At 41.2% G+C, this 13,602-nt stretch overlaps 1 protein-coding gene across 1 annotated transcript; it reads right to left on the reverse strand.

The window, feature by feature from the left end:
- Positions 1 to 2,965: 2,965 nt before the first annotated feature.
- On the reverse strand, positions 2,966 to 8,881 carry syf2 (SYF2 pre-mRNA-splicing factor). The gene is made up of 7 exons (XM_034222486.1): positions 8,792 to 8,881; positions 8,386 to 8,475; positions 8,042 to 8,167; positions 6,143 to 6,260; positions 5,010 to 5,100; positions 4,422 to 4,520; positions 2,966 to 3,334 (listed from the first exon to the last, which is right to left on the reverse strand). Exons 1-7 carry the CDS (start codon positions 8,867 to 8,869, stop codon positions 3,169 to 3,171), a joined length of 768 nt encoding a protein of 255 aa, XP_034078377.1. The 5' UTR covers positions 8,870 to 8,881; the 3' UTR covers positions 2,966 to 3,168.
- Positions 8,882 to 13,602: the final 4,721 nt, after the last annotated feature.

Below are 13,602 nucleotides of genomic sequence, written 5' to 3' on the forward strand. Positions count from 1 at the left end.
TAGGCCTGTGTCTTTAAGCATCATCTTAAAAGAAACATATCCACAAAAGAACTCACACCAGAATAGCCTGGTTATAAGCAGGTATCAAACAGTACCATCGCTACACAGAATATGGCGGCGCCCTGTGATTCATTAAACGGCCATTATCCTACTGTGCAGCTTAAGGGTTGCAGTACGGATCAGTGCCCACACGGTGGCAGTATTACCACAGAGTTGTCTGTCACTGGGATGAGTGTTGTTTCAGACTGAGGTTGATGCAGTCGCCTGGTTCGAGACCGTTGAATCACCATATCTGTTTTTTTAGGGGTTTCAATATGTGTGGCAATTCAGGGTAGTTGATGCGGTGGTTCCTAATTCACATAAAACCAAGGTATCCATACACACGTTTAAACAAATAAACTCAACTTGTTTTATGTAGGCTCGACATTTTGATTCAGTTTGTGCATAAATAAAACCATTGCGACATAAAAGTGAACATACATCGTTTTTAATAGTTAATATCTGTATCTCCTATATGGCGATTTCACTTTTTTAAATCATTGTTTATTTATGAAGTCATGTCTATGATTCAGATATTTACTTGGACATCTACTTAAAGCAACACAAAAATAATCATTCATTTACGGTATTGATGGCTGAATCCCATTAGCTTTAGGGCCATGGTATAGTGATCACAGTCGAAGAATTACAGGCACTCAGCGATCTTTTCTTTATGTGAGGGGAATCAGTTGGTTATTAATGTTTGGTGATCATCTGTCTGCTCTCACATGATGTGAACATGTTCCTTCTTGAATAACTTGATACATCGTGCTGTTCAGGCGGCTGTTAAGTGTGTGTGTGTATTTTAAATTTGATTAGTTCCTGACAAATATAAACTACAGATGTATTATTGCCAGAAGGTATCTATCGGATTAGATAGCGATCTGTAAAGTGAGTAATACATTGTACTGCTCTTGAGATGATATTTAGATACAGGTCACAATCTGTTGTAATAAAAAGGTAAAATCACACTGTTTTATGATGTCTGACAGCCAGACTGCGTGTCTCCTGCTGTACAACTCACCTGTTATTCTGATTCCTTGCTTTGATTAGAGATAAGACATGCAAATACACAACAGAGTCTCAAAGGAGCTGGAGCAGTATGTGAGAACAAGCGCAGGCCCAGTTGACTTGTTATATGCCAGTATCATTGAAAAGCAGAGTAATGTCTAGTTTTAAAGGAGCTCTATTGTTTGTGTTTTCCTTTCCTGTAGTGTGTTGTATAGGTTTTTCTAAATGCAAAGGCTAAAATCCAAAAGTTCCCTCCAGAGGGAGTCTCCCCCCTCTGATAAAGGCATCAATGGTACTCCTTTGTTTACTTCTGTTACATATTGACATCACTTCATAACACTTGTGCTTCTATTGGCTAGCTCTCCAACACATTGTACATGATATGCTCAGGGGCGCATCAGCCATCTTTTTTGGTGTGGTCTGCTGGGGCAGGAAGCGCCTGAACAGCCTGGTTAAGAAGGCCAGCTCTGTCCTCTGGACACTGTGGAGGTGGTGGGAGACAGGAGAATGGCAGACAAGCTGTCCTCCCTGCTGGACAATGTGTCCCACCCCCTCTGCACTGTTCAGCTCCTTCAGTAACAGGCTGCTGCACCCCCGCTGTCTCACGGAGAGATTCCACAGGTCCTTCCCTCCTGCAGCGGTCAGACTTTACAACCAGCACGGCCCCTGGTAGACCCCCCAACACTCACAACTAAAGACATCCCTGTTGTGTAATCACACCAACGTGGGCTCTGGTTTCAGACAGAGGGTGAAGAGATCAATAAAAACCTTTTTGAACATTAAAGCATGAAAAGATGTCACAGTAGAGGCACAAAATACAAATATGAACTAGCAAAATAGAGCACCTTTAAGAAAACATTTGTATTTCTTGCAATGTATAATAGTCATACTTATAGAACTGATGAAGATAATAGATTTATTTTGTTAGCGCTTTTACAGGTGCTCAAAGACACTTTACAGATATAGTGAAAAGAACAGAAAAACAAATATATATAGTCTAATTGACAAGTCTAATTAAAATCAAGCAATACAAAAACAATCGCACATTAAAAGCCAGACTGAAGAGGTGAGTTTGCAATATGTCATGATTTGCTTCATCTATTTTTATAAGATTTGTTGCCAGTTTATTGCTTGCGGACTTTTATGTCTACGGAAAAACTCCCCAATTAAAGTCATTGCTATTTATCCAGTCATTTCTTGATTGTTTACCAGGCTTTAAATCATACCCATTTTGCTTTACTTTACTTGGCAGTTGGCCTTGAAAGAAACAAAGGTGTCATGATCTAAAAAGTTAATTGACATGATTCCCAGCCAAGGTCCTCTAGCTAATCAGATACAACTACAAACAAATATCCCAATAATACATCTGAAAATATAATCCCTAACTGTAGTACAGTCAGATATCAAAGACATTTAAAGGCACCTCTACCTTTCATCATTAGAACATAAACAACGTGTGTCATGGCGTCTTTGCGAAGCCCCCTTTGAGGGCATCCTTCAAATGTATTCTGGGAGGCTTGATTCATCAGGATTAGATGCAAAATAAAGATTCGATTTGATACTGGTACACAAAGCCATGGCTGTGTTCCCTGCAGAGGGCATTGCTGGTGTTTTCACACAGACTGGGGGCCTGGCATGGGAACCTGCTGCCGTCTCATCTCTCCTGCAGTCACAAGGCTTCCTGCTCATGTTCAGCTCGGGGCCAGTTAGTCAGAGATGTAGACGATAATGAATACATTCAATTGCTCAATTGTTGGTCTTTATCACTATTTGGACCAACACCGAAACATTATGTTGGCGGGCATGGCCTTGTTAATGTGCCCCGAGGTCTGATGGTAGCTACTTACTGGTGGTTCATTCTCACGCTCCAAACCCCCCCACCACACGCAGGAACCCACAGAAAAACAAACAAGTGTGCAAGATAACTGTCAGTGGTTTATTTAGAAATAAAAAGATTAATCATAACAGCTGTTTTCACCCCCATACTATACAAAGGACCACCACACATCACATTAATTCTTTCTCAGCTCTAGCAATGATATAACAACGAGTATTGTTGGCTTGTAACACATGAAAAAAAAATGCACCCAAGACTCCAGACTATGGCTGCAGAAGCTTCTAGACGGCTGTGCCTCTCTCCAGGTTTTGTTTGATCTCCGCTGTGTATTTGCCGTAGAAGCGCTCCGCCTTCTTGTTGAACTTGGCGTTCCTCTCGTTGATGTAGTCGATGTCCGCGTCGTCGTTGTAGGCCCTGCGTCTGCTGTACTTGGCCCGCTTCTCGATCCTGACGTGGGCAAATAAAAGCAGCTTAGGCAGGATTGCACAAACCAGTGTGGCCACTATCCATGGCATATCCAATAACGATAATTGGCTGCAGGCAATTCTTTTTTGGGGGGGGGGGGGGGGGGGGGGGGGGGGGGTTTGTGCGTTTGAATTTGGCATGGAAAGTGGCAATGGAAAACCAAACACGCATACTTGGAGAAATGCTGTCAATTTGTGAGCTCTTGGTTCTTCAAAGCATTGTTGTGCGTCATTCCCTGGCAACTGAACCCATGAGCCTGGGGCTGTCTTCAATACACAACAACTGAAGAGGACTGGGGCAACAACAAGGTGAAAAGGACTTGGTACAAAGACAACAGTAACAGAAAACTAAGGCAGACATTTCGTGTTGTACGCCCAATTGGTTAAATTGATCAGTGTTCTGACTTTGTAGCGAGTTCCATAAAGCTTACTCACAGTTACCAGAACACTCAATTCAGTACATTTGGTTCTATCCTGAGTTATTCTGTTGAAGGTATTTCCACCCTCACATCACACAGGCCCTTATTCCCAAATTGACAGAGGTCACAAATTCATTCCTTCCACAAATCATCTCTTATGACTGATCTTCTCATATTTCCAGACTCCACGCCACGTTTGCGGCGTACCAGTGCCGGGAACAAGGCTCTGAATGTACCCACTGTCCATCAGCGGGTTCAGAAATAATTCATTTGGTAGACTTGCTAAAGCCAATCATAATTAGAACGGTTTTTTGCCCTTGTTGCCATATAATGTTCATTTATTCAGTCCTCGCCATCAAGCTTTTTCAGAGCTTCTATTGGGATGTTGAGTAAATGAGTTTTAATGCATCCTGTTTGTATGTGAATGCATTTAATATCCTTTGAAATAGCAGATGTTTACATACACATCTGCACTTTTCTATCAATAACTGGACTATTTAGTCTTTTATAGGCCATTTTCTTTTTAAGGGTTGAGCCTAAACATGTTTTACATAAAGTCAAGGAGGGGATTCTATGGAGGGATCGTTTACGAACTAAGAGTGAGGTGAATTTAGCACAGGATCAGGAGAGGATGATTTGAGTGTGACTTACTGTTTCTCAACATCATCCACCATGCGGTCAATGCCGTCCTTTGAGGGGACGTGGGTGCCGTGGATCAGGCTGTTGGACGTGGGGTGGAAGTCCACACCGCTGTGGAGCAAAAGGACTTAGTCAAGCATTAATCACAGATAATCACATTTTGAACACACTTAAAACTGACTTCTCTATTCCATCATTGTGATGATCGTCATCTAACGAGGAAAGATGGATCATTTGCATCAGGGGGAAACCGTGTGTGTGTGGATCCTTCACGGTTCTGCATGAACGTCAGGGTTTCAGAGAAGCCTGCAGGCGCTGAACTCATCTTGCATATTAGAATGCGTGCACTTTAAAACCCCAAATGTACTTGGTGTGTCAATACTTGCCCCGGGGCAAACGAGGGGGGACATAACGCAACGTATAGAATATGTTTTGTGCACATGTGATGGGTTATTTCTGGGAAGTCCACAGGAAGCAAAATGATACAATTCATTTGACTTGAGGAGAAATGTCACAGCTACGGTCCCAATAGCAGAGAGGTCATCATCAGACAGAACAGAACTGTCACAGTAAGACATGATGGTAAGGGGCTTCACTCACCATTCCTCCCTCTGCTTCTCGTAGCCTTCAAAGTCAGGTCGGATCTGCTTGGTGAGCCTCTGGTACTGTCGGAACTGGGCCTCGGCATAACCTGCATTGTGTGAGAGATATGAAAACTGAGTTATAATTACCGGCACAACCTGCAGCTTGTTAGGAGGAGATGAAGAGGCAACTCCTCCTCCTCCTCTCTTGGAGGCCTTCTGGGGATCATTTTCCCCCCAGAGGTTTTAATTCAGAGGATGTTTTGATGCAGCAGATGGCCGCCATATTCAGGAAACACAGCAAGTCTTTTTTTATAAAGGAGATTCAATTGGGAGCAGTTTGAGATGATTAACATCCCAAAGGGTTCTAACATGCAACCAGCACGGCTCGATCCTGTCTGCTGTGTGGGGTTCAGGCAGCCATGTTCTCACTCTCTGGAACAAACTTCTCGATTGTATTGAAAAGAAAAGTAGAATCACAATTGTAATTGAATACAGAATCCTCAAGAGTAGACTATTAAATTACAATTTAATAATATGAGTAGACTGGTTTGGTAGCCTCATATCTACAAAAAAGTAGATTGATTACTTTATTACTTCCTGACGTGATTATAACAATTCCAAAGTCAATCAAAACAGTGAGTGACATCCACTCCAATGTTATAAATAATGGATGCTGACATTGATCGTGCTAGGTGTCAAAGCGACAGAAATGTTGTTTTCATTGATGACGAAATGTGTAATTGGTTAAGACTAGTATAGTGCCCTTTTAAAACGGGACCATTTGTTTGCCATCACGTATTGCTGGATCCACCTTGTATATGATATTACAACTTTATCACAGCAACTTTTTTTTGTATCCATCACCACGGCGATGGCCAGGCACACAGAAAAAGATATGCTGCAATCTCTGAGGAATGAAGCCGGTCAACCTAAATCAGGATAATACGCCTGGGATTTTTATTTTTGGGAAATGAAAAAAGGTAAGTAAAAAAAACTGACCAAGCTGATTCTAATTGAAGTTTTGTGTTAGCAATGATTAATGAACACTTGATGATATGTCTCATACTCTATGTCTTGTATAAAACATGTAACTAAAGAGTACGCTGCAACCAATCTATATCAGTCTCCACTGGAGACCCAGCCACTAACCTGCAAAGCCTTGGTCCGGGTTCTTCTTCTTCTTCTTCCTCTCAAAGCGCTCTGCATCATCAGCTGTGATTTCAAGCAGTTTCACTCTGTGATAGTCCTCTCCTTTGTCAGCACATTCCTGCAAGACAAATATTAAAACATGACTCTTTCATATGACATTTGATAAGTAAAGTTAAGTCTACGGCAATATTTAAATGCATTGGTGGAGGATTATTGATTATTTGAATGACGCCCGGTGAATAATAACTTCCCTCTGAGGGGAAACAGTTATGGAGGGTGCTGGGATGATGTATTTGTGTAACCCAACCCTGAAAGTTGACATTGTGCTAGCTCCCTCAACAAAAAGCCAATGAAATTCTCCCATTAGATTTTGGAACTTTGCAGTTAATATTCATCCATTAAAATAAAACATTGACGGGAAAGCTAAAGTGCTAGATTGCTAAATCATTTTCAGGTTCGGGACATATTCCTACAACACGCTATATCAAATCTAGAGTAGAAGATATGCATGCAGGGCTCGACATTAGAACTGGCCCGCTGGCCCGGAAGCACTATTTAGACACACCGGGCCAGCATAATGTACTTTCTACTTGCCCGCTCCGGCAAGTGGCATTGTAAATTGGTGTGGTCTGCTGGGGCAGGAAGCGCCTGAACAGCCTGGTTAAGAAGGCCAGCTCTGTCCTCTGGACACTGTGGAGGTGGTGGGAGACAGGAGAATGGCAGACAAGCTGTCCTCCCTGCTGGACAATGTGTCCCACCCCCTCTGCACTGTTCAGCTCCTTCAGTGACAGGCTGCTGCACCCCCGCTGTCTCACGGAGAGATTCCACAGGTCCTTCCCTCCTGCAGCGGTCAGACTTTACAACCAGCACGTAAATTGTTTCGTTTATTAATGCTACAACATAGCGCTTCGTGAGGCGGTTGTCGTTGTTGGGTGAAAAGCAAACAGCTGTTTGCTGCAGAGCGCAGCGCGAGCAGGCTCCCGCGAGCGCCGGGCTAAAAACAATCTTTAAATAAAAGAATGTCACCGGAAGAGTTAAAGGAGAGTGACAGGGAGTAGGAGAAGAAGAGGGAGAGAAAGTGTCAGCCACACTGACTTGATCGATGGAGTTGGCTTCAATACGATGCCAATATAAACAAGGTCTTTAGTCGGCTCTGTACATCAATGCCGACCTATGCTGACAGGTAAGTGAAGAGTAGAAAATATAAAGGTACTGGCTATAGGGAGATGTCCCAGCAGTTTAGGATAATGAAGGTTCTGATCTAGGCTATTACATGGCCATTACATAACTCCTAATGACAGGAAGGCAGAAAGTGCATTATACAAATAATAATATACTCATAATAATGATAATAGCAGCATTTTTTTTTACAATGATCACAATATAATTATTTTAATAAACCAAATATGAACAATTGAGGAAAATGAGGAAGAACTGATGATTCAAATGTTGTAGTACAAGTAGTAATCAAATGTAGTTTGTGCATAAATTACTATTGCAACAAATGTGTTAATTTTCTTCATTATTAGTCGATGTTGTTGGATGAATGCTCTTGGGCCGGTGGTTACAATGGTGGGGCCAGTGCCAATACAATTACACTGGCCCAATTTGACCCCTGGCATGTAAACGGCCGAGCGGGCATCAGAGAGAAATGTATCAAATGAAACCAAAGACATGATTAATGTGTTATGGTAGCACTCTTTCTTAGTCAGTGCAGCATTCAGTTTTATGTAAAGTACTTCGGCTCCATCACATAAGTCAATGTATGGGGAGAGATGCCATTGGACACATGGTTAGAAGATCAAGTCTAAAAACATATGTTTGTTAACACGACAACTGTCTGATTCGTGATATCATATCGAATATGCACGGTAGTTCATGAATACTAGACTTAAATACCTTTTTCTTTGCGTCTTCAGCAACCTCCCACTCCAGTCTGGCTTTCTTAGCCTCCCAGTTGGCAGGGAGCTTCAGCCTCTTGTCCTCCTCCACAACCTCCTGGTGGTTGAGCTTACGGGCTTCATTCTGCAGTGGAAAACAACACGACATGTTGAACAAGTAGCTGTATGAAAGTGACATTTAACCAGAAATACCCTGGCTGGGGCAGACCGTGTTGACAGATGTCTTGTTGAAGGTGTGTTTCACCTGCGACAAAATAGTACGTAGTAGCTTAGCGGAGCCACGAAAATAAAATGTGTCTGGATAGCTTGAGTGTTATAACAAGGTTAGGTTAAAACACTCACCCGTTTCAAATGTAAATCTCTGAATTTCAGTAGTCTCTCTTCTTTCTTCTGGGACGGTGTCTGTCCCTCTCCAAAGGCTGTGGCAGACGTCTGAAAAAAGCCAGTTAACGTTACATTCATCTAAAGTCAATTAAAACGAGCCTAATGACACTGTAAATGAAGTGTAGTACATTACAGGAAAGTTAACCGAGAGTATCAGGCAGCGATAGCTTACGTAAACATGGACTCGCTAACATCGGTTAGCTTAGCAACAACAGGAGGTGGTAAACAACAAGTGTGGAGCAGGAACACAGTATCCACCGGCGAACTTAAACACCGCTTTCACAGAGAAATATACTCATATAATGTCATCGAACAAAATCAAATAAATTCGGTAGTTTGACAATAATATTGGGAAAATACTCACCACACTACAGGACGCCATTGTTAGGCTTGTGCTCATAGCTTGTGCTACACGGATGAAGACAGGAAGTATCACATCCATACCGGATATGACGAAGAAGATAACAAAATAAGGCCTATTTTTCTTTACATTTCAACAATTTCCAAAATGTCTCAATTCAAAAAAACATTGATCATTTTTTTTCAACGATTGACTAGTATATTTAACCAGTATTAATTTACATTTGTAACTTGATGATTGATGATATAATGAATACAATTAATCTATTTTCAAATTTGAATAGATGCAATGTGTGTACAAACATAAACAATTGGATATATATACATATCTCCTGAATTGTCTTTATCTTATTTTAATTAAACATTCCAGGTTTATTGCATATGATATGACAATAAACCTTTGAATCTTTTAATTGAATATATGTATACACACAAACACACACACACACACACACACACACACACACACACACACACACACACACACACACACACACACACACACACACACACACACACACACACACACACACACACACACACAATTATATGTGGGAAAGTGTATAAGCAGACAGGTGTAATGGATCAAATAAAAATAACACTACTTAAAAAGGGATCTAACAACAAGAGGCCAACAGTGGTGTGTCTACTGGAGTCGATCATACTTTTTTTTTTTACTGGTAGCCTATAATAAATTAGCGTGTGGCCTCCCAGAAAAAAGCGTGCATTGTTTTTTGTTGATTAGATGGTATTTTGTAATTGACCATATCTCCTAGATTCTCTTTATCTTATTTTAATTAGACATTCCAGAAGTGGAAATAAATCTATTTCAAATCCTTTACATCATCAGAAGAAACTAACTTTAATTATGACACCATGACAAAGCAATTTCCAAGCATCTTGTATTTGACAGAAATGTCTTTGTGTACTATTAAAAACTATAGGCCAACATGCTTCCTTTGAAGTTTAAATTCATAGAAAAATACTGCTAGACTACTGGAAACTGGCACAACGCATACAGGCAGCAATTATGAATATGACTGGAGGTTATAGAGGCGTGAAAGATCAAGCATAAAGTCATCAGTGTGCCACACAGAGTCTCTTCAGACTTCCCTAAATTCAATTTTTTATGGTTGTTTTTGCTGCAGAGAAATGGAATTCAATGTATTAGCAATGCATGTTATTTTGACCCACACAAATCACAAGTATCATTAGGGCTCTTGGACCTGGGACCTCCAAATATGATTCGATGATCACTCAGATGAGAAGATGCTTTCAAAAGCCATTTGAGCATGTTTGACTTGCTAAATGGATGTGCTCCCTGTTTGATTGCAATATACTAATAGAGCTCTTTTGGAGGATGTAATTAAGTGGAGTTTATAGTCTCAGATTAAAGCATCCTCTAGATCAGAGGCACTGTTAATGGAGTGATGCATTTTCACTGGAAACCAGATGGGAGCACATCACAACAGAACAAAACATCATTGGCTGCAGTAATGGGAAGGGCTCTTTAACCGCCATGAAAAAGAGAAAACATCTTCACAATAAATGGCTCTCAAATGAAGAGAGAGAAACAGCAAAGAGGATGAAGCTAATTACCATTTCCTATTGATTTAATTCAGATTGGGAAGTATGCAGAACAGTTGCATTGGAACAGGAGTAATGTGAATTTCCAGACATCGATACAAAAAGAACATGAGAGTTAACATTATGTATTATGGGTGTGTTTCTGTCTTGAATAGCTGTGGATCTCTTTGTTGATATAGTCCAGACTTCCTTTACAGTTCTCAAGTATTCTCATATGTTGACTAAACTCCCGTCAGGGTGCATTCACTGACTGGCCTTGAACACAGAACCGGTCAACGAGAACTCATGGATTAACAATTTCATGTTTGATAAAGTCAAGGGTCACTGTAGTAGCTTCCTTGTTTAGCAACAGTTACTGGGAATTTTAAAATGTTGGGGTAGTTTGTGGACCTGACACATGGAAGATACTGTATATTATAAAGATGAGAGAAAATTAGGAACTTGTTTTTCGAGTTTGTCTGAGCATTACTGTAAGTTTATTTTGTTACAACACGCTAGGTTTGATTAAGGCAAAGTAAATGAAGCCTTTCAGTTCATTTCTGTGCCAGTTTTTGTCACAGGCAGTGTGAGGATCTATAAGCAATGCTGTCGTAATCATTTATGGGTTACTGGAGTTGAGCGCAGTAGGCTACGACGTGCATCTCACACGTGTCGGGCCACCCAAAAATGCTGAACAGCCTCGCTTGGATATTAACTTTTCCAGTCAGGCAGATCCGGTCTGAAATAAAGTAACATTATATCTGCAAATAAATTACACTTTAGGGGCACATTTATGAATTCAAAGCAGACTTCATGGTTCTTCGTCAACATTAATCAAACTGGACATGATATTAGTTCACTTTGTACATGCTGTGAATGCGATACTTTGTTTCTTGTACAGACATAGATTTAACTGGCGCTGTTATCTTGCTCTTAATAAAAAGTTCCTCTAGATAGCACGTGGGGGGGCAGGGCCTCTTGCTGTGCAGACAGCTGCTTCACATCTGGAACTTAATATAAACATCATGGCCAATAAAATCATTCCATTTCCTTAATTACTATTCCTGTCATTTCCGCACTAAATGAAAAGTTATTAATTCGGGGCCAACACAAACATGCTTCTCCAATCCGAGGAGCTGCTCCTGAAGCGTCGCCACCCTGACTACACGCCGCTGTCACTGGACTGAAACCTCAAGCTCCCGCCCCGCTCTGCCAGCGCCTGTTTGTGTGATCCTGAGTTTGCGTATGCATAGGAAACACAGGCCGAGGCGCCGCAGACATGAATGGAACACAAGATGGCGTCCTGTTTTCCATCTCATCCACTGGTGCCAGTATAATCATGACAGGCACAAGCCGTCCTGTTTCATCTCTCAGCTTCCTCTTCCACACTCCTGTTCTTCTGCTGCTTCTCTGTGTGTTCACCACATTCCCTGCCACCTTTTTCTCCGACCAATGTATTCTACTCATCCTCTAAATTCATTTTCTCCAGTTTTTCCCCTTTGACATGCCTTTCTATGCTATCTAGTCCATGTAAGATAGCAGGCACATTGACGTAATTCACAGTATAGTGTGATAATAAGAAATATAAAGAGAGCATCCCTCTGAGAAATATTTAGTGCGGCTATACATGACCTAAGTGATAAATTGCAATCCCTCACAGGGTCATATGTCATCTAATTTTCAGTTGAAACATTCCTCACAGCCCATCATCTCTAACCGTCCCTTGTTGTCAAAGTGCTTGCCATTGATTTGCTGCTGCTGCTGTTAATCATATCCAAAGGGCATGTATGAATGAAGGGAACAGTGAGCCATTTGGACGGGAATCCTTGTGAAACCACTGACGCCGAAAGCATCTTTGTCAACACAAATGCCAGTGTATGTGTGTCGTCAGATGATGTTTCGCCACATTAAATATTCCCCTGTAGGCAAAATAATGCTAATATCATGTCGAAGTGTATACATTTGACACACTTATTTGACTCCAACTGAAGCCGTTCACAGGCCAAGAGAGGAAGAGGATCTGGTGATCGACACGTATACTTACACAAAAGACGCATGTATGCACTCAAATACCACCAGTTTTGTAGTCAATGCTTTTCCCTCCACCACACACAATTAAAGTCCCAATTAAAGGCCATTATGGTTTTTCCACTCGCAGCGACCGCAGGGAGAGCAGCTCCACGGCCCGTACATTGCGGGCACACAGATGTCTCCTGTGTTGTCATCCAAAGGAACTCAGACTCATCCACAAACTTTATGGTCATAATTACTGATCAAAATTAAAGTGCAACAACAATATAAACTACGCGATAAAAAAAAAAAGTTTAAGCGATTCCGGTAAAACGGGCCAAGTGGGACTATCAGAGGAAAGTGTTTGTGATTGATTCATCCTGAAATATAAAGTATACTAAAAAGATCATGAGCAGTGACTGGAGCCACTTCCTTCTGAAGTCTATCAAAACTCCCATTTACCACCAGAGGGAGGCAGTTCCCTGATATCTCACATGAAATGCACCCACAGTCATATTGCCCTTTGTTATACTACTTTTATTATTCTTTCAGTTAATTGACGAGCAGTATTTATCTTTTTTTGTGGCTTTTTCTCAGCATAGTTATTATTGTCATAATAATTGTCACATGCACCAAAAAGTGCCACTTGAGTGAGATGAGAGCTTAACAATAATGTATTTTAATTACATTTCATTATAAATAATGAGGTAATGGCATGCAACCCCAGATGTAACAATGTTAATTAATTTTTTTATTACGATGTTGTGATCACTAATGTGTTGTTACCCATTGTGAGTATTTACATATTTGAGAGAAACATTTTTTTTAACAGATTAACTGAAATCTGAGTGAGAATATCAAATAAAAAAAGCCACATTTCCATGATTATTCCTTCTTATGCACTTGTGCTTCCTATCTGACAGCCACAATCACCAATAGATGCGAGTTCTCACCGCAGACGAAAAGCACTGAGCTCCTTATCTGCTGTGATGCATCCCTTCACCACCGTACCCACACACAAGTTCAACCCGAGTGTCTCGCCTTGAGCGGGGCCCAAAAAGCGTCATGGGTTTCCGCTTCTGAGTTCCCATCCTTTCCGCCAGTGGGTCTGACCCCGGCCTGACACGCAAAAATCTGTTTCTAGATCAGATAGCCTCACACAGAAACACACGTGTCAAAATGCATGTGGTGGCACGCACACAAAAAGTGAATCCCATTCCCACCCAATTTGCTCTGACA

Source organism: Gymnodraco acuticeps, unplaced genomic scaffold, assembly GCF_902827175.1.
Source record: "Gymnodraco acuticeps unplaced genomic scaffold, fGymAcu1.1, whole genome shotgun sequence".
NCBI classification, from domain to species: Eukaryota; Metazoa; Chordata; class Actinopteri; order Perciformes; family Bathydraconidae; genus Gymnodraco; species Gymnodraco acuticeps.

Bases quoted from the DNA above. Each gene is read 5' to 3' on its own strand.
- syf2 (XM_034222486.1), bottom strand. From the start codon at position 8,869: ATGGATGTGATACTTCCTGTCTTCATCCGTGTAGCACAAGCTATGAGC. The intron at 6,261-8,041 runs GTATTTAAGTCT...TTTGTCTTGCAG, and splicing joins CTGAAGACGCAAAGAAAAAG to GAATGTGCTGACAAAGGAGA. The intron at 5,101-6,142 runs GTTAGTGGCTGG...CACACAATGCAG, and splicing joins CCCGGACCAAGGCTTTGCAG to GTTATGCCGAGGCCCAGTTC.